The sequence below is a fragment of the Sarcophilus harrisii genome, chromosome 4, assembly GCF_902635505.1.
Source record: "Sarcophilus harrisii chromosome 4, mSarHar1.11, whole genome shotgun sequence".
Classification (NCBI taxonomy): Eukaryota; Metazoa; Chordata; class Mammalia; order Dasyuromorphia; family Dasyuridae; genus Sarcophilus; species Sarcophilus harrisii.
In genome coordinates this window covers 418,389,354-418,411,470 of record NC_045429.1, presented here as the reverse complement: position 1 = coordinate 418,411,470, position 22,117 = coordinate 418,389,354, and the positions used below count along the sequence as shown (strand labels likewise).

Genomic DNA, 22,117 nt, shown 5'->3' with positions numbered 1-22,117 from the left:
GGGAGCTAGAAAGGGATGCTAACAGGGATTCGGAAAACCTCCTTGAAGGAGGTGGTACTTTTGTGAGGGGAAACAAGAAAGAAGTGAGGAAGGAGAGCATTGATGGTGGGAGATAGAATGGTGACTCTCATCAATAAGGGATTGGAAAGCATTAAAAAAACACATATAACACATATATGACTAAGTTTCCAGGGTCTAAGAAACAGAGAACAACAAAGATCTGTCAGAAATTAATTTGAGTTACAGGTCAGAGTTAGCTATATTTAATAGCATCTTTTATACTAGATACAATTATGCACCTCAACAATATTAAAATGTAATTGGGAAATATTTTAAAAAATAAATAAAAATACAGTATAACATAGATGATGTTAAGAAAAATAAATGAGGGGAAAAAAGTCCTCAGCTCTTATGGGGAAGGGACTTTAGAGGGTACCCAGTACAAATTCTTCATTTTACATATGAGGAAATGGATTTCCTGGGAGTCAAGTTACCTAACCAAGGACAAGTAAAAGCGAAGAACATGATACAAACCCTGGTCCTTTGTTTATACAGTTTGGGTTTTTCAGGCTGAATAATGAAGTCCTGGGAAGAAACAAAGCCAAAGATAGACGTCTCCTTTTCTTACTTTCACCCTTTCCCAACCTCATCAAGGAAAAGCTGTCACATGAAATAATGGGAATTGGAAGCAGTAATGAGCCACTTCATAAATGCAATCAAGTTGGGCCAGAGGAAATAGAGACCCTTTCCACTCTGGAGGTGATTGTGAGATTGGAGGCTCTCTCTCTCTCTCTCAAGGTATTACCACAAGCAAAGAGCTTGCATATCATGCTAGCTGGGAATGGTCTGAAAATGAAGGTCAGGAGAATGTTCAAGATGAGATCGAACTAAAGTCCTAAAGAGAAGCTACAAAAGCTGGAGGGAAAGCAGAATTTAGTCTTTCAGGCCTCTCCCCTGCCCTTTTATTTTGCTCTTTATTCTTCGTTCCTCTTCCTCTTCTCTCTGGCTATCTGAACACTTCCCCTTTCAGAAGTACCAAAGATATCAACAATTTTTCTCTAACCACTATCCATCAAAAACCTGTAAAGACATTTTTATTCCTCTATCCTGTTTTCTCCAAGTTAAATTTCCCTAAAAGTTACAGCCTCCATTAATCCTACTCTAATATGCTCATACCTACATATATGTATATATGTATTTAGCCATGTATGTCACTTTTGACATGAGTACACTGTGTGAATATTAAAAATTCACCAATAGCTAATTCTTCCCCATCCACAAGTTATAATAGTTATCCAATGGTTTTGCATATTTGCTCATGAAGTAAAAATTTCCTAAAATCAACAGCATAGATTTTGTATGTTTCTTATATAAACTTAGTATAAATTTTGTTTTAAATACAAATGTGCTATATATTTTGTTCAAGAGCTAAAGTTTTCCCAAAGTCATTAGTGTATCACTTATTTACTTGAGAAACAAATCTCCTGGAAATTTTGCTTTGAATTTATTTTGTATTGAATATAAATTTACTGTATATTTTGTCGATGGGTTAAACGTTTCCCAGTCACCAGTACATAGTTTATTTATTTGATAAACAGATGTATTGTAAATTTTAAGATTTATTTTGTTTACAAATTTACTGTATTTTTATTTGCCCATGGGCTAAAATTTCCCCAATATCATTGCTTTAGATTTTATTTACTTGATGAGCAATTTTACTGTATATTTTACTGACTTCATTAATATACAACCTTTTTAAGGAAGAGTCCTCAGTGTGCAATTACAGGATAGTGTTCTAAGTTGTATTACTGCCAACATCAAAAACCCACAAGGTTCATAAGACTCTTAAAAATGTATTATGTTCTGGAAGGAAGGGCACATAATACCACTCAGAAATGGTAAAACAGTAGAAGAAGAGATTCAGCACTATATCCTCCCTTATTCTACCTACCCTCTACCTAAAGAATGGGAGAGATCAGTCATAGAAACATAAGATCCTAGAAGCTGAGATGAAGTCCCATCCCTGCCTGATCAAGAATTCCTTCTACCAAGATACGCTACAAATGACAATCCAGCCGCTTAAAGGCTTCTAATAAGGGCAAACCTATTCCCTTCCCAGGAGCCCATTCCAATCCTATGTGGCTAATTGTTAGGAAGTATTTCCTTTATCACACCTACGCCAAACTTCAATCTCCTGCTTTGGAACTTTCTCTGCTGCTTCTAATTCTTTCTAATAAGACCAAGTAGAACAAATCTAATTCCCCCTTTCACACAACAATCCTTCAAAAGCTTGGGGAAAAAAAGCTACAGTTCTCTATTTTGTTCCTCAAGGTTTCCCTCGTCCAAACTAAACATCTCTAGTTCCCTTCAACCAATCCACATACGTATGAACTGGAGGCATTTTTACCATGCTAATCATCTTCCTTTGCATTCTTGGTAATTTATCAATGTCTTTCTAAAAACAGGTGTTCAGCATAAGAGTGATATAATACAGTCCTTGAAAAACTTGTGGTGATGAAGGAACCCAGTGGGATCCAGTGGAAAGAATGATAGATCTAGAATGAGAGAAAGGACATGGATTCAAATTCAGGCTGGGATGCTTATTATTTGCATGATCTCAGGAAAGCCACATTATGCCAATAAGCCTCAGTACCTATCTATATTTAACATATGACTGCACTGTGTGAATATTAAAAATTCACTATTAGTTAATTCTTCTCTATCCACCATTTAGAATAGTTACCCAATAATTTTGTGTTATTTTATATCTTTTGACTTAATAGGTGCCTTTTTTGCATGTCTTTGAGGTGTTGGTATATTTCCTAAAAGGGGAAGACTGGACAAGACTATTTCTCTTCTAGCTTCAAGTCTATAATCCTATGAATATATTCTCCAAAACCTAGAAGATTCTGTATTCATAAAATACTATTTCATTCAGTCTTGGAAATCATTTTGTTTCAGGAAACAAAATGTTAGTGTAAGAAGGAATAAGGGTTAATAATAATAATAATAATAACAGTAGCAATAACAAGTATGATCTGCAGAAATGTCTTATGCTTTTCAAAGTACCTGACATATATCATTACTTAATAAATGTTTATTAAACTGAACCGAGGTGGGGGAAGAGTCATGTACCTGGCTCTTCGTTTCTTTACTCGACGTTCATGTTCTGCTTCTTCATAATATAATTCATTGTGGCTGGAGTCTCTGCGTCGAGCAGCAGCTGCTATCATAGCCCGAGATTGGCCTGTAGCATTGTTCCCTGGGCCTTCAAGGAAAAAGTGGTAGAAAAGCAACAGTTTTAATATCTTAAATCTTCTAAACACAGGGCAAAAAAGAAGTATCAAATTTCTCAATACCCTCCACCCTATAAGAAACCTATTGGCACAGTTCTACATAAATCCCAAAGGAATAATCCCAATTTAATGTCCTACAGAGTAGAGTATTCCTAAATCTTTATTTAATATGCCCAGTTTAGGATAGGAAAGACATTCTTAATAAAACCCCAAATGGATCAGTGAAAAGTGAAAAAGAATGGGATGAAGAATCCTAGACAATTAAAATGTTTGCAAAATAAAAAAGTAAAAAAAAAAAAATAAAGACAAAGAAGAATGCGCTAAAGATGTTACTTACCATCCGTTATATAAAGTTTCAGTTTGGCCATAAGGGCAGCTGGAACATCACATTTCAGCAACAAAACAATGAGAGAGCATGAGAGGGAGGGGGAGAACAAAGACAGACAGAGAAAAAAGAATGTCAAGAGACATGGAGACACCAACCACACGAAGGAAAATAAAAGTTATGCTGGAATGTGTCATGGCAGCCACAACTTTTAGGAAATATACCAACACCTCAAAGACATGCAAAAATGGCACCTGTTAAGTCAAAAGATATGTAGCCCATGCATGAACTGAACATCTGACACCCTCCCTTGTCTATGTAGTGGAATATATTGAATTCTTCTTATGTATTACCTAATAGCAGATCAAGCCCTTTTGTTAAGTTCTACAGACTCTAAAAGGACAACTTCAAAATTCACGCTCTAGCTTAATCTATCATTGGACTAAGAAATTGAATGAGCATTTAAAAAATAAAAATAAAAAAATGTACTCAAATTTAATACTGCCCATTTATCCTAAATCTTGCTGAGAGTATTAACTGTTTCTGGTATATGCAAGAGTGGGAGGTTCTAGCCAAAGCCTCTCTCTTAGCCTTCTACCAACTCCTACAACTTCATCTCCCAGAAAGGATTGATAAAGGCCCGAACTGCTACAAGTATGATGAGAAAGAAACATGAACTAGTGAGATATTTACTGACTTGCATGATTATTTGAAATTAAAGTATTTATCCAAATTTTTTAAAGTGTGCCCTTCCTAAGAAAGGCTTCCATTATAAGATATTCCCAGAAGATAGGAAATATAAATCAGGGTTATTTTTTTTTAATTCTTAAAATGTGTACAATTAAAATTTTTTTAAAAAATGTATTAAACTCTCAAAGGTTCTTTATGCAATACATGTAAAATGTTAACCAATACTTTTTTTTTCCAAAATAAATTTTTGCCTACACTTAAACTCATCTGAAATAAGAATATCATAGAAGACAGACATCAAAGGATGGAGGAATCAAATTAATTCTAAATTTTAACTTAACAGTTTCTTTCTCCCAATCCCCTCCCCACTCCACCCCCATGCATCCAACCTCAGAAGCCACTTCCAGAAACATACCATCTACATTGTAGACTTTTAGGCCAGCCATGTGCTTAGCTGCTCGGGACTTGGAGGCTGTTAAGAGGGTTGGGTTATAGATGGTGAAATCTTTGTAGTAATTTTCCAGAACTACCAATGCTGCTCGTTGTATGCTGAGAAGAAAGAATAATGTTAATTCAAAATCTTTTGTAAATGACCAGGAATTCTGGAGTTTATTTTGAAGACAAATTGGTCACAAGGGGAAAAAAATCTCCTTTCTAAGTTGCAATAAAATGCCAGGGAGTTTGCCTAACATGTCCTCACTGTCTCACAAGATTCACTGCTCCTTGTCACCACAAGTAAAAGGCAAAGCAGAATACTGAACTTCAGGTACCAAGAATACAAGACACTGATTCTATGCAGAAGCAGAGTCAGCAATATTTCCCAACTGACCAGCTCCCTCTTCCTACATATTTTAGTCCCATCTCCCCAACTCTACAATGGCTGGGGTTGGAGTGGGAGGCCAAACTAGGAGCCATAAACTGTTGGGAGCAGGCCAGAGCCCAAGTCTGGTAACATGCTGAGATGATTTTTGTACCTGAAGTGAACGTCTACTTGAGGGCACCGATCACTGCTTCTTAGTAATATGAATATGCAGGGTTCTCATTAACTATTTAGAAGATGTAATTTTAGTGAGAATAGCCAGTATTCACAACACAATGAAGCAGCAAGGTGGTTCACTGGGTAAACTGCTGCTCTGGAGTCAGAACAATCTACTTACAAATCTGCTTTGTCTCTTACTAGCTGTGTGAACTTGCAAGTCATTAATCTCATCTGTGAAATTGGGAATAAAAGCATCTACTCCTTGAATCTTCAAGCATTCTATAAATATTCTCTATTGCTGTTGTGATGGAAGGATCTGATTGGGAGCATGGGATTTATAATTTGAAAATGTCATTAAATTGTTATAATCAAGAATCCCCAACCACAAAATCCCCATCTATTGGTAGACCTTAAAGTTGGTGGCCACCATCCTGCCAGCCAGGGGGACACAGACAATAGTTCCCTCTTCAACCTTCATTCAAATTTAATTTAATCAACATTCATTTGATGTATGTGATGTGTTACGGATACAAATATGGCTAAGATAGTCCTTGTCCTTAAGGAGTCTACAGTCATGGAGAAAAAGATAAGGGACTTGGCTGTGAATACTTTCCCAGTGCCAGTTCTGCAAGATCTTAGAGCTCATCTAGTCCAGCTAATTTTGTTTTTCTTATTCTGTTTTGAGTTTTGTCCAGCTCTTTGTGACTTCATTTGGCATTTTCTTGATAAAGACATTGGAGTGCTTTGTTTATTCCTTCTCCAGCTCATTTTGCAGAGGAGGAAATTGAGGCAATTGAAGTGAAGTGACTTGCCCAGAGTTACACAGTTAGGTCCCATTTGAACTCAGGAAGAGAAATCTTCCTGACTCGAGCCTGGCACTCTATCCACTAGGCCACCCAGCTGCCTCCTTGTACCCCCTTCATTCTTCTCCCAGACAGCTAATTCCACAGAAGAAAAGGGACTTTTCTCAGAGAGACAAATTGATTTGGCCAAGGTTATGGAGGAAGCTAAATACACAGCAAAGACCCAATCCAGAGCTCCCAACTTTGGATGCAGCTCTTTCCACTGAGCTTCACAGAAATGCTGTGGGATGGCTGCTCCTTGCAGAATGATCAGGGAATCCCTACCTGCAGGGCAAGCACCGGAAGCTACCTGAGACCTGTCCTCCCACTCAAGCACCCACAGAACTTGCCTTCCTACTAAAATCTTTCCTTTTTCATTAAAGGAATGAAAATTCCAAACAAAAGCAAACGTTTGGAATGTCATTCTTAGAGTCTTCACACGTTGGGCTTTGTTGCAATACAAATGGACCATGGAAGAGAAAGTCAATACCCTTCTTCCTGAGAAGTAGAGGAGAGAGCCTTGAATGGACCCCCCAAAAAGGAGACTCACAACTGTAGTACAAGAAAAGTAACTAGGGAAGTTATTTCTCTTCTGCATCAAGATACAGTGAAGATCTAACCTTTCTCAATATATACAATGACACAAGTAAATTATCAGCTGATTTACTAACGTGCGACACACACACACACACACACACACACACACACACACACACATTATCCTCTGTTAGAGATCACAGTTGCCCAATATTCACAATAATACCTACTATTTATATAACACTTTCAGGTTTATAAAACAATCTATATGTGTACATATAAATGTGTATGTGTGTATGCGCACACACACCCACACACCCGAGTTACCTCCTTTGATCCACTCAACATGGTTGAGGTTGGTCTTTTTTTTATGTCCCTTTTACTGATAAGGAAATGGCAAACTATTCCAGTATCTCTGCCAAGAAAACCCCAAATGTAGTCATAGTCAGACAAGACAGAACAATGACAACAAATCTCAAGATTTCTTCTTGATGGTTCTTGAAGTTTTTGATAACTGTAGCTGATGTCTCCCATCCTAAAAATAATCTTTTCTTACGTCTGCCATGCCTCAAGTATCATCCTATACTTCTCCTCTTTATCCCTTTATTTTTGCAGTTCTATATTCAATTTGTGGCAATTTGCTGGGTTTGTAGAAGCAGTCTGGAGAATTTGGAAGTTTCCAACCTACTCCACCATATCCACAGATGTCCCTATTGCTAAACTTCTAGAAAGAGCTGTCTACACTCACCTGCTCATCAACCATTCATCTCTTGTAATCTAGTTTCCAACTCCATTATTCTACTGAAACTGTCTTTTTCAAGATCACCGATGGCACCGCTGGTGGAAAATTCTGTGACATTTTCTTATTCATTTGTAGGACTTCCTACCAACCATCCTCTTCTCCTTGATTTTCTCTTCTTTGGTTTCTATGAAACTGATTCTCCTCTCACCTGTCTAATAACTTCCTCTTGGTTTTCTTAACTCATTTTCCCATTTCTTATGTGTAGGTGTTCTCTAAGGCTCTGTAGGCAGTCCTTTTATCTCCTTTTCTCAATAGTCCCACCCTTGGCATTCTTGTCTACGCCAATTATTCTCTTGGTGAAAATATTTTCTAAATACATACACACACACACACACACACACACACACACACCATATTCCTTCTAGAAGATAAAACATACAACATAAAAACAATCTTTTCCCCGACCCCAGCTTTATAGCTTCCTCAGCATATAAACACAAGGTCTGATAGAAGGCATTTAGAACATGATGAATTGAATACATACTTATGTATAAATCAACACACAAGAAAAGAACAAAAAATAGACATAAATATTGATTCAGAAAATTATATAGTATGTGGAAAGACAGCAAAAGATTTCTAATTTCTGAGATGGGTCCTGAAAAAACTTTTAATGTGTACTCTCTAGTATTATACAGGTACATATCAGTGGGCAGGCAAAAAAAAAAAAAAAAAAAAGATTAAACCTCACATATAACATGGAGGAAATGATCTGTGGGTTGGGGAAGAAGAAAAATTAATGAATCAAGCAATGAAAAAGAATGTAATAATTGCTAAAAAATATAACTAAAGTCCCTGACCTCAAGGAACTTACATTCTAAGAAGAGAAGACAACACATAAAAAAATCAAGTTTGAGTTGAAAAGCAAGTTAGAGTCAGGGGAAGGGCACAGACAGGGCAACAGAGTACAGAAATGGCTGGTAAGAAAGCCTGGCTCTGGACAAGATCATGTAAAAGCTCATTTGTGAAAGTCAAGGATTCCAGGAACAGAATAGGAAAAGGGCAGAGTACACATAGTGGAAGCAGTACAGTATAATACAGCAAGCATTAATAAGTTGTTAATATGTGCAAGGGCATGTGAGTGGCTGGATGGTAGAGTGGATAGAGTACTGGGACTGGAGTCAGAAGTTCAAAGTTAACCTTGCTAACTGTGAGACTCTGGGCAAGTCACTTAATCCTGCCTGCCTCAGTTTCCTCATCTGTAAAATAAGCTGGAGAAGGAAATGGCAAACCACTCTGGTGTCCTTGCCAAGAAAATCCCAAATGGGGTCATGGAGAGATGCACACAACTGAAAAACTCAACAATATTACATACTAAGCACTAGGAATAGAGAGAAAAACACAGTCCCTGCCTCTAAGGATCTTTGGGTCTACGGACCATGGCCTAGTAGGCTCCTGAGTCAAGTAACAATAACTAACTATCCATTCCCGAGATCCATTCTATACTGGAATTATAAGTAGCAAAACTGAAAGGAATTTTGAGGGGAATGTGAAATGGTGACAGAGATCAAACATGATTTTATATGTAAAGAATTATCCCAGCATGGCTGTGAGCAGATGAGGTAATATTTAAAGTTTGTCACATTGTAAGCACTTAATAAATGTTTCCCTCCTTTGTCTTCCAAATAAGACTCGGGATCATTTTGTGCAACTTAACAATCTTAGGGAGTTGACTGAAGCATTGAGACCCAATTCTTTCTAGTTCTGAAGCCAGCGTCATGCTGGAGCACAGAAGAGAAGAGATGAAGCAGGTGGGTGCATTATAGCCCAGACCCTGTTTAAAGGAGGAAGTAAGGGGAAAGGTATTTAGTCGAATAAAAAGGAAAAGGCCAATGCTGAAGCTCTGGCTAGACTCAGAAAAGCAAACACACAGAAAGGTAGATGGGAGGATACTTTGAACCACAGAATTTCGGAGCTGGTAGTCCAATGCCATTTGAATTGATAAAATGATTCCATTTCCTTGAGAAGTAGTTCTCTTTCCAGTCTCTGAAATTGGAAAGTTCTCTGGGTCTTTCTCCAAAAAAGTATTTATACTTTTAAGAGTTTACTTGATGGTGTTAAAAGGCTAGGACTTGAGACTTTCATCCTGGCAAAACAGTTGCTCATTACCAACAACAATTATCACTCCATCACAGCTTAAGAGAAAAAAGGAATCTTAGAAATCATCAAGAGCATCCTCCCTCATTTTACAGATGATTACTCTGAGACCTAGAAAAATTAAATAATTTGCCCATGATCACAGGAATAATAATGGGATGAGATTAGAACTTGGCACCTCTGGAACCAATACTATTGCCTTTCCCCCCTACCATGATCTGTCTAGGTGCAAGAACAAATTAGTTCTCCCTGTGGGCTTTTAGTGTCCTCTTATAAAATAAGAGAACACCTGTAAAATATTAAAAACAGACAATCTCTAATGTCTCTTCCAGCTGGCTGTTGTCCTTTATTCTTGAAGAGGACCAAAATGACATCACTATGTCGGGGTCAAAGTACAATGTGTCCAAGTGGCTGATCGGGGCCAATATGAGCTCAGAAAGCTCTACCACAGATTGGTCACAAACTGTCCATATGAAAATTTGGGGTGAAAATAGATCTAAAATTGTGCATCTCACATTTCTTCCCTTCCAGTTATACTGTGCTGGAAGCCTAAGAATGCTCCTAAAAATTGAGCACAGGCTTCCTTATGAAACAATCTAATTCATTTTTATATCGCTTAAGAAATTATTCCTTAAAGTGAACTGAAGCTTAAAAATCTCTCTCTCTCTGTCCTCTATGGCCATGCAGAATATATATGATCTGCCTTCTAAATCTAACCTTTCACTATTTGAAAGAGTTAAAGACTCCACTGAAGTTCCTCTCCTGTAGCCTTCTCTCACAGCAGGCTGGCAAGACAATGAGAGGTCAGTGTAGAAAGCACACTATTTTCTTATTAACGAATTCCTCCACGTCTACCTAGCCTTCTTTAAGAGATGTGTGCTTGGAACCAGAGAAAGACTTTGCCCTTGTACATGAAGCATTTGGGAGAGCTCCAAAGAACAGGGCCCAAAATGAGAGTTTAGTTTTTTGTATGAACTCCCCTCTTGGGGGGTGGGTAGTGATGGTCAGGGCAGCTGTCCACCACGTCTGTTTACCTAACTGCTGCACAGCCCCAAGAAGAATCCACAAAGGTTATCTCTGCCTGGATGTCTCTGTGAGAGAAGAGGTAGCTTTATACATGGAAGGTAGGAGAGGGGGTAGGGAAGGAAAGGCAAGGTTAGGTAAGACCAGATGAACCAGAGGTGGCAACATAAATATGACTACTAGCCCAGTGAAAACCAAATGTAACTCCCAAGCCACAAATTACTACTCCTTTGAGAACCGGGTACAAATCCCAGTTAACACCTCCTGTCTTTTAATTAAATGTTAGGCTTAAAGCCACCATGTTTGAGATGACAGTTTATTCAAGCCTGAGATAACAGGGACAGAGTAATGACTACTCTGGAACTTGAAGAAAAGTAAATAAAGATGGACAGCAGCTGGAAAGAACTCTTCTTTCCCATTGAAAGTGAAGTCAAAGTTTTTAAAAGAGTAAACTGGGACATTCTGGCTTCCCTGGGACTTTCTGTTAATGGATTCTGGAAGCCAAGAGGACACAAAACCCTGGAACGCACAAAATTTGCAGCAAAATTATAACCTAAGAAAGCAGACTGGCAGTAAAGATCACTGAAATCTGCCTCCTTTCCTATTCATCCAGGGAAATGCCAGTAAGATTTCCTTTTCCCGAGAAGCCACCTGCGTATGCAGAAGGGCAGCTCCCCAAGCTCAATTAGGTATATGTGGGAACAGCCTTAAGTGGCTGCCTCCTGGAGTCATCATGAGCTGTATTAGAGTGTCTGCGTGGCGCTGGGTGATGTGTGCCTGTACATAAATTGTAAAACTGTATCTGCACATCCATTACAGTCCCAGAACTGGGGACTGTTAGCCTTGGAAGTGACCTTATAGGCCACTGAGTCTGAGCTCTCCACAACATCTCCAACAAGTGATCATTCAGCTTTTGTTTGAAAATCTCCAGTTCAGGGAGCCCACTACTTCCCCTGAAGCACTTTTTCTTCTAGCTTGTAATATCCTATGACCGGTTTACTTATTTTATTTTCATTTAAAAACTGTCTTTCTTGACTCTCTTTCCAAAAAAAACCTCACATTTCACATGATCCTGGCACACTGCAGGTGTTTCTATAAATATTTGTTGGCTTAACTGTAGCACTTTGAGGTCTGTGACCACATTTTCCACAAAACAACCCTATGCAGAAAAGTAATGCTCCCACATTTTACATATAGGTATAGATTAAGTGATTTCTCTAGGCTTAGAATATTGTAATTAAAACTTCAGACTCCAGGTCACTCTATATTACACCCCGTTCTTTCTTTAGGAGGTAATTAGGGGACACAACAGAATGGGGGCATTGAGAGTCAAACTGTTACCCTAAGTTTTCTCATCTGGAAAATGGAGATTATTTTTCACAGGACTGATGGGATGATTAAATGAAATACAATTAGGTAAGACCAAGAAACTACATAAAAGTCTAGCTTTTAAGAATAAAAATTCTTGAAGGACAGGGCCTGGATAACTTACATTTGTACACAATCCTAATAAGTGCTACATATACAATAAATCATCAGTCGATGCATTCCTTGAATTTCTGAGTTGAAAAGGATCACATAAAAGCCATTCAAATCCAACATATACTTCCTCACAAAATTTCCCAATACAACATACCTGTCTTGGCACATCATGTACATGCCCATGATATAGTCATCCCACGTGAGACTGAAGCCCTTTCATAGGAAGGGGGAGGAGACAACTTACTCCCCTCTTCTTCCACAACATCCCCTTAAACCCCAACCAGGCCATTCAATAGCTGGACAACTCTAATGTTTAGGAAGTTACTTTTTGTTCCTACAAGTTTAAAATTTGAAAAAAATTGAAAAATAATTAAGATTTTTCCCTACAGAAAAATTAAAACTCAAAGTTGGGGGTGGAGTGTGCTGAGACCAATTAGGAATCTTCCCTTTCAGACTTTTCCAGTAAAATCAACTTCCCAAGTTGGATTGGATAAGGGGCAATTTCCTTTCTCAATACAGAGAAAGAACGGGGCGGGGGGGAGGTGGACAAGGGTAAATGTTAGTCAATAAGACCCAGACATCTTTAAAATGAGAACAATTTCCTCCCTGCAGCTAGGGTGGGAGGGTTTGGTAACAAAGTCCCAGACAGCTTGGGAAAACCTGAGGCACATCCCAGAATTGACCCAAAACTATGCAGGGTCCAAGTCTTTCAAGGGCCACAGAGGAAACAAAAAAAGGGGAAAAAAAGCCAGAAAGTCAGATTTCCCATGGCTAAGGGGGCCAAGCCCATCCTGGATGGAGGCTGTGAGACCAGTCAGTCACACAGAAGCTTCAGGGCCAGACTCTTCTCTTCATCCAGCTCCGTGAGCCATAAAATGCCTTTGGCCTGGGCTTTGAAGCCCCTTCCTGACCTCCAGATAAAGGCTATAAGGTGAGTTAGAAGGAGCTGGGGGGTGGGAGGGTCAGAGGCCTGGAAAATGGAAAGGGACTGAAGGGGAGTAACTGGAATCCAAGAAAAGGCCATCAGTCTGGCCTCTTAAAAGTTGGGAGTTCTCGCTGCAGGACTTCCAAAAGCTTTTAACTGATGGGCCAGTGGCAATTTTTTCCCCTTTCCTCCCTATCCCTGTGGGTTGTTTTAAAAGCTAAAATCACAAATTCCTCTATTTTAGTGGGCAGAGAAAAGGAAGGAAGCCAGGAAACAAAAGCTCACCAATTCTAAACTTGGAAAGGGCCGAGCCGCAGGTCAAAGAGATAACAAGGGGAAATAGAAATAAGCAGTAGCACATTAACATAGGCAAGACTATTAAGACAATAATCAACTCACATTTATACAGCCAGTCAACAGGCATTTAGTAAGGGCTTACTCTTAGGCCAGGCACTGTGCTAAGTGCTGGGATTTAGGGGGAAAATAGGTAAAAACAGTATTCCCACCTTCAAGGAACTCACATTCTAATGGGAAAAACCACATGTAAACAAGGCAGATCCAAGGCATGAGTGAGGAGATGGAAGGGAGTCTTTGAGAAGAAGGACTTGGCAGCAGCGGGGGGAAGGCACAGATCCTCATTCATTCCATGCACTGCTGCACATTTCTACAGCACTTTCAAGTTCTGCAAAGGGCCATGTGTGGGGGTGGGGAGTGAGGTGTGTGTGTGTGTGTGAGACAGAGGCACACAGAGAAAGAAAGTGTGTGTGTAGAGAGAGAGAAAAAAAAGATATATATAGTTATATATGTATAAGATGCTTAGAATGCAAGGTCTTTGAAGGCAGTGACTACCTCTTTTTTGTACTTGCCCCTCAGACTAATACGGCGCCTGCTTGCTTAGGGACAGCTGGGTGTACAGTGGATAGAGAATCAGCCCTGAAGTCAGGAGGACCTGAGTTCAAATATGATCTCACACTTAACACTTCCTAGCTGTGTGACCCTGAGCAAGTCACTTAATCCCAACTGCCTCCATGCCAAAAAAAAAAGACAAAAGCACCTTAAATGGAATTGATCAGCAGACACAACCAACAACCAATTGGATATTAAGGCATTCTCCTATAACTTCGTTCCACTGTGTAGACAGGCCTCTAATTCATTTGAAAGCATTATGAGATTTTGGGGGCCGCCATATGAAAAGGCAAATGATGTCAATCAGGAGCGATCCTATGACTGGAGGAAAGACATCACGTCCTACCCTGGCCCTGGTAAGGATAATATTTTGGCAGGCTGATTCAGAATCGGGCTGTCCAGTGGTTGGGAAACACCAGCCAAGTCCCTGAGAAGGAATTGCTCAGGAGGAAGAAAGAGGTTTTTCTTCTTCTCTCTTGGTTGACAATTCCCCAAGGAGTACTCTGCTTCAGAGGTGGGGATCTCCTTCTAGGAGGAGAGAACGAAAGCCCTGGAATCTGGAAGAGCATGACTCCTAAGAAGAACTTTATGAGGCTTCCACAAAGGGATACAAGAACAAGAACAAGAAGTCAGGAGTTGAGTATCCTATACTTGGGCCTTAAGAGCGCTGTCCTGTGAGTGGGAGCCCACTTTCCCCAAGGACTTAATGTGTAAGGAGAAAGTATGGCCCCTGTTTAGAGGAAATGTTCTGTATAAATTGTTCTTACTACAAATACCTCGAGTAAAAGCTAAATCTGGATGGCAACTTGTTCAGGTGAAGCACACAACCAGGGGCTCATGAGACTAAGTACTAGACATTTAGGGTTTGCTCCTAGAATCCTAGAAACGCTAACCTGGTGGCCTAAGAGTTGGGGAAGAGCGAACTGGAGAGTAGTGGAGTGTGTGCACATGTGTATTTTGTGTATAAAGACACATATACACATAACAAATATCTATACACACATACAGACATTCCCATGTGGACTAAGACCTTCAGAAGTACACAGAGACTGCTTAAGGGGCAGCATTCTCACCTATGACAAGCCTCTCACATTACTGGCATAGGCAGGGGACTACATTCATCCATACATATTCCATATACAAAACTTCTTCCAGGTTGACTCTGAATGAATTTGTTACTCACCCAAGATTCTAGATACTTTACCTACTTAATATGACCCCAGAAGGATAAGTGACATCACATAAAATTGACAGGTATTCCAGATACTGAACCTAAATCCATCCAAATTGAATTGGATACACAAAGAGGGGGTAGGGCTGTGTGGTATAGGTCTAAGGAAGAGAAAAGGGTCAGTCATTTTTCCTTGAGAATGACTTTATTAACACAAGGTTTGGCAAGGGTCAATGTTGAAAAATTACCCATGCATATGTTTTGTAAATAAAAAGCTTTAATAAAAAGAAATAATTTTTAAAAAGAAAAGAAGAAAATGACTTTATTACTAATGAATGCTAAAATGATATTTATTGGGTATTTGCTATGATGGGTATCATAATGGATTTTCACATTTTCTAGATAATGATAACATGGTTCCCAATCTCAAGGACCTTACAAGAAAAGAAGATATAGGTATAAAAAGGACAAAGGCATAACAGAAATAATCAAGTATTAGGATAAGTGAAAGGAATCATAGAATTTCAGAGTTTGAAAGGTCTCCAGAAGCAGAGAGTGGAAAGCACATTGGCTCCAGAAGTCAAAAAAACCCAAATGCAAAGCCTGATTCTGACACTTACTACCCATGTGATCTCGGGGTACCTAATAAATTTTCTTATCTGAAAAGGCAGTCATACAATATGATCTCTGAGGTTCTTTTAAAAATCGATATCAGTGACCTTGTGATACAGTCCAACCTCCTCCTATCATGAAAAAAAAATCTACTACAAAACATCTGACAGTGCCATCCATCTAATTTTTGTTTAAAAACCTCCAGAGAGGAATTTGCTCCCAGCAAGGCCAGCCCATTCCACTTTTGTATACCCATTCCTGTTAGGAAGCTTTCCTGACATGATGCTTAAATTAGAGCTTTTTTAAAGAAAAATAATTTAAATTTGTATAAATAACTAAAGTAAAAGTCCTGGAAACTATCACTTGGTAGTGAAGTGGAGAGGGAAGAGAAATGCATTAATAAAGGTTTCATGAAAAACATGTCACCTGAATTAGGCCTTAAAGGATAAAGAAGGAGGTGGGGGGGGGGGGAAGGAAAGGATCCAAGGGGAGGGAACGGTAGGAGCAAAGACACTGAGTTAGGAAAACATGGGGCATTCAGAGGATGAGTAGTCTGGTTGGAAAATAAAGTAGTGTTTTAGATAAGAGTCAGAAAGACAGGTTGGAGCCAGATTGAATGCCAGCGTTAGACTTTATAGCAGATAAGGGGGAGTGACTGATGACTTTTGAATAGTAGGGTGCCATAATCTAAACTCTGCATTAAAAATGGCAGGAGGAGATAGAGAACTCAATTAACAAAAGTTTAAACAAGGGTATGAAAGGGTCATTAGGAATGGTGGCTAACAATGTGATGATGTCGACAGAAAGAGCAGTCAAAGGTAACATTACTTTGCCTCTCTGGCTCAATCTCCTCATCTATAAAATTAAGTTAAACCAGAAAAATCTCTCCAGTCACAGTCACTTCCAGCTATAATTTATGATCCTATGAATAGAGGATTTTGAATGTGGGAAACTAGGTTAAAATGATGCTGTAAACGTAGAAAGCTGATAAGTCAAGTTCAGTCCAGGCCGTGTTGAGTTTGAGAATCTACAACAGGGTTCACAACTAATATCCAAATTAGATCTTTTGAATTCCATAAACAATGGAACCCTGGTGGTATAGAAAATATAATAAACAACTGGGAAATCTAAATCTGGAACTTTGCAGCAAATTTGATAGAAGTAATAGTGATAGGAGCTTATATAGTCAGAGATCCAGAATGCAAGATTTGTATTTTGACTAAAATAACAATGACAAATATTGGAGAGGATGTGGGAAAACTGGAACACTAATGCATTGTTGATGGAGTTGTGTACCAATCTAGCCATGCTGGAGAACAATTTGGAACTATGCCCCAATGAACTATCAAACTGCATATACCCCTTGATCCAGCAGTATCACTACTGGGTCTGTAATCCACAGAAATCATAAAAGAGGGGAAAGGACCCACAAAAATGTTTGTGGCAACCCTTTTTGTAGTGACAAGAAACTAGAAATTGAGTGGATGCCCATCAGTTGGAGAATGGCTGAATAAATCATGGTACATGAATGCAATTTATATGTATGTAATGGAATATTATTGTTCTTTAAGAAATGATGAGCAGCAGTGTAAGGAATTTCTTTTATCATTAAAGGTTGTCACAAAGAAAGTGACAGCTATTAGAGCTGTCTAATAGAGGTTAGAAAACTATAGCTTACTATCTGCTAACTTTTTGTATGGTCAAATGAGCTAAGAATAATTTTTACATTTTTAAATAAAACTACTGTATTAAAAAAAAAGAAAAAAGAAAAGAAATGATGAACAGGCTGATTTCAAAAAAGTCTGGAGAGACTTACATGAACTGATGCTGTGTGAAGTGAGCAAAACCAAGAGAACACTGTACACAATATGTGATGATTAACCATGATACACTTAGCTCTTCTCAGCAACTTGTGATCCAAGATAATTCCAATAGACTTTGGATGGAAAATGCCATCCACATCCAGAGAGAGAATATGGAGACTAAATGTGGGTCAAAGCATATTATTTTTACCTGTTTGTTTTTTCTTTTTGTAATGAGTTTTCTTTCAAAACATGAAAAGTAGGAGAAATATGTCTAAAATGATTGTACACTTTTTCAGCCAGTGTTTCTGATAAAGGCCTCATTTCTCAAATATACAGAAAAGTAAGTCAAATTTATAAAAATACAAATCACTTTCCAATTGATAAATGACCAAAGGATATGAACAGATAATATTAAATATTAAAATGAATAAATTAAAGTCATTTCTATTCGTGTTACAAAAATGTGCTAGTAATTAGAGAATTGTCAATTAACACACCACTGATGTACCACTTAACTCCTATCTGATTGGATAAGATGACAGGAAAAGATAATGATAAATTTTGGAGGGGGTGTGGGAAACTGGGACACTAATGCATTGTTGGTGGAGTTGTAAACTGAGCCAATGATTTTGAAGAGCAATTGGGAATTATGCCCAAATGACTATAAATTGTGCATACTCTTTCAAAAAAAAAATTATTGTACATGTATAACCTATATCAGATTTCTGCTGCCTTGGAGAGGGAAGTGGTAAGGAATGGAAGAAGTAAAAATTTGGAACTCAAAATCTTACAAAAATGAATGTTGAAAACTATTTTTACATGTAATTGCAAAAACAATACTATTATGACAGAGAAACAACAGCAGAATTCAAGATTTGGGAGAGAAGAAAAGAATAAAAGATCATTTACTGATAATGAAATCTAGCATGGGTCACGGGATAGTCAAATTCAAGTGAAATGGACATCAACATGGAGAAATTATGGGGTAAGGATATTAGAAAGGAATCAAAATGATAATTAAAGTAGCTGATAACTATAGATAATAATTAGATGGAGAAGACTGAGTCAGATGGTGAAGGTGGTAAAAGGGTAAGAATTCTCTGAGGAATGAGACTTCGTTATATAATACAATGTCTAGTCTGAGACACGATAACAAATAAATTATTATTCTCTGGGCCTCTTACCAGTTCTTTGGACAGATGTTCATACCAGCTCTAGTTAAAAATGAATGCTTTTCCCCCCTCAATTAATGACTGGCTCTTACATTCTGAAGAGGCTAGGTCAGAGAGATTATTGCCTTGTTTTCCCTCCCTATCAGGTGAGGCCCCTGAGCAGAGGTCGGGATGAGAAGTCTCCATCCCTGTTCCCTGCCCAGGAGACAGCTGTACAAACAGAAGAGATCACTGTTCAGAACTTTTCACTCTCATCAAAGCCCCTTTTAACAAACACCACAGAAGCTAACCACTAACGGCAGCTCCATTTCCTCCCTAATAATCCTCAAATCCAAAATATATTTAGATTCTGATCCCTAACACATGCATTGATGATTTAGCTCCCACTGCTCTTGGGGTCTGCCAGTGCCTTATTCTTTTATTTATATTTGGGAGGGGTATAAAATATCCATATTAGATTACTATTGTCAACAAAAGTAAACACACACACTTCTCAAGAGTTTAAGCTTTTAAACTGTCCACTGTGTTCAAATAATGTGAACAAAAATTTTCACAACTTCTATGGGTCCATTGCACAAATGTCCACAGCATAAAGAGCCTTATTCTGAAGAGGTGAAAAGGGTTAGAAGAAAACCTTTTGCTGGAGCCCTGCCACTTCCCCCAAAAACAATGGGTAAGACTTCCCTGTCTGAGACAGACCCTAAACCTCAGAGATCTTACTCCCAAGAGAGACTGCACGAGGAAGGGACCTCCACAGCAGACATACCACCATTCTGTCAGGCTTCCTTTACAAACAGAAAAAGTATTGTCTTGGGGGGGGGGGGCGGTGTTCCCAAGAGACCAGGGGAAAGGATTCCCTGTGGAAGAAAATGTAATTTGTCTTTGAAATTATATAATTGTAGTTCAGTCATATCTAGTTCTTTGTAACCCCACTGGAGATTTTCTTGGCAAAGATACTGGAGGTTTGACCATTTCCTTCTCCAGTTCGTTTTCCAGATGAGGAAACTGAGGCAAGCTGGGTTAAATAACTTACCCAGCTAATTATATGGCTGAACTTATACACTATCATCTTCCCATGGCAGATTTGCAAATTGAAGGTGGAGAGATTGATTAGACATAACTATTCCAATTTAAGTAATAGGATTGGCAATTAATTTCAGAGGGCGGATTTATAACTAGGAGGAGTCTGATGTCTTCTTGTACAGCTTTCCTTACTTTATAGATGGAGAAGCTGAGGGTTAGAGAGGTGAAAAGTACTTGGAATCATGAAGCCCAGAGAATCTAGTTCAAGTCAGACAGCAACAGAAAGTCCCTCTATACCTCAGCTTCTTGAACTGAGGGTCACAACTCCTTATGGGGTCTCACAACTGAATGTGGGGGTTGCAAAATTATGATTTCTCATCAGTAAATGTTGATTTGTATGCCTATTTTATATACCTATATAGCTGGGGTCATGAACAATTTCTCAAGCAAAAAGGGGTTGTGAGTGAAAAAAGTTTAAGAAGCTCTGCTCTACACATCATCCTTAGCACAGGGTCATCTAATTTCTTCTTGAAGATCTTCAGAGATAGGGAATTCATCACCAATCAAACCAGACCATTCTACTTTCAGAAAACTCTTAATTGTTAAAAGGGTTTTCCTTCCATTAAGAAAAAAACCTTCTCCCCCACAACCTCCACTGCTCCTTTTTCTGCCCTCTGGGACTCAATAGAACAGATCTGATACCCCAACTTTCAAGTTGTTCCCTCTATCCTGTTCCTCCCAGATCTTCTTGTTTCTAGGCCTACCATTATCCCATAAACCATATATACCACTCGGAAGCTTTTCTGGGTTTCATTATCTCCTGAAATTCCTAATTCTTCAAGATAATTCAACTCTCAAACTCACACCTCCTTAGCACCTCCTGCCCCTGGAATCTCTTTCTTCCTCTCTCTCTCAGACAGCTCTTCCCAGCTCCTGCCCCCATTTAGAAAGGCAGCCCAAGGATTCACTTCTTTATTCCCAAGCAGCTGCTTTCTTGAACTTCATAATCACCAGAAACTCATACTGTAAGATAAAATCAACTATAAAATTGAGATCCCTCCTGAGATCACAAGACTTCATTATACTCCAGAGCCAGTTAGCCCTTGCTTCCTTTTCTCCCTCACTCCTATTTTTTCAGCTTCTTTTTATGTGGTGTCCCCCCCTTCCAGACTGTAAGCTCCTTGAGGGCAGAGCCTTTCTTCATCTTTTCTTCACATCCCTAGAGCTTGGCACAGTGTAGATGCATTTATAAATACATTTATAAATAAATGTAGAACCACTTTGACTTGGAGTGAACAACTGGCCCAAGATGGTACCTACAGCCAGGACTAGAACCTTGGACTCTCCATTTTTGGACCAGAGCCCTTTCCATCAGGCCATGAAGAGAAATTCTCGCTCATTCTGGGCAATCACCACCTTCATTATTTCTTGGCCCTGGGATTAACTAACAGACACAAAAAAGTTCAGTCAGCGACTGGCTGTCTCTCCAAATTATTAGAGTAACTTTAAGCTCCCCAGGGAACCTCCCTCATAAGTTTCTAATTTGAAAACCAAAGTGTACACCAAAAAAAGCGAGGTCCCAGCCAAAGCCAGAGAGGATGTGAAGGGAAGCAAGAGGGGTGACAAGCTTAGCTTTGTCTCCTGGAGTTGGATTCTGCTCACTGACGACAGTTTCCTCCTGTTTCTGGGCCCAAAGTGGCCAAGAAACATAAAAGTTCTTTTCTGAACACCACTGGGACAAGCTCACAATCAAACTCCCACTGTCAGAAAAGGACTTACAAAAGAAGCTTCTTTGAGAATGCTGTATTTTTTAAAATTTGCAGTCAACGGTCCTATCTTTTTATAAATGGCTATCCTTCAGTGGATAAGGCACAGACTTCAGACCGTTTGGGCTCAGACCACGATGGCTGAAACCACACATCTCAATTCATTACAGCAATTCCTCATACACACAGAGGACTAGAAAAAGAATTGCTCTGGATAGTCAAGCTGAGAGTTTGTCCTTAAAATCGCCAAATTTTTGGTCAGTTTAATCAGTTTAGCTAGAAATCTTTACATACACACAAAAATGTGATGAACATAATTTAATATTTCTTAATTAATAAAGCTCTTCAAGGGAAGTACCAAGGTACTGTGGAAAGAACTTTGGATTTGGAATCAGGCAACCGGGATTGCCCATGTGACCTTGAACAATCTCTGAGTCTCAATTTTTTTATCTGCAAAATGAAAAGGTGAGAGTAAATGATCTTCCAGCTCTATATCTATGATTCTTTGATGAAGAATCTCTCTGAACTCAGCAGGGCTGGCTATATTTGAAGCCTTTAAGAAAGATCACCCTGTGGCCCCAGATCAACCTAAAAACTTAGCTTCTGTGGGGTGGGGTGGTATACATCTGCAATATCTAATAATAGTTAGCATTTTACATACTGC

At 38.9% G+C, this 22,117-nt stretch overlaps 1 protein-coding gene across 5 annotated transcripts in view; it reads right to left on the bottom strand.

Moving 5' to 3' along the window:
* The window catches only part of VANGL1 (VANGL planar cell polarity protein 1), a 68,135-nt gene that overhangs the window by 11,859 nt on the left and 34,159 nt on the right, over positions 1 to 22,117 (bottom strand). For 4 of the 5 annotated variants that reach the window (XM_031967355.1, XM_031967354.1, XM_031967353.1 and 1 more), the window contains exons 5-7: positions 4,727 to 4,860; positions 3,634 to 3,672; positions 3,136 to 3,268 (exon numbers count right to left, since the gene is read on the bottom strand). In XM_031967355.1, coding sequence (XP_031823215.1) covers positions 3,136 to 3,268; positions 3,634 to 3,672; positions 4,727 to 4,860 — 306 coding nt within the window. The remainder of the gene's footprint in view (positions 1 to 3,135; positions 3,269 to 3,633; positions 3,673 to 4,726; positions 4,861 to 22,117) is intronic. The other variant, XM_031967357.1, reaches the window with a different exon arrangement.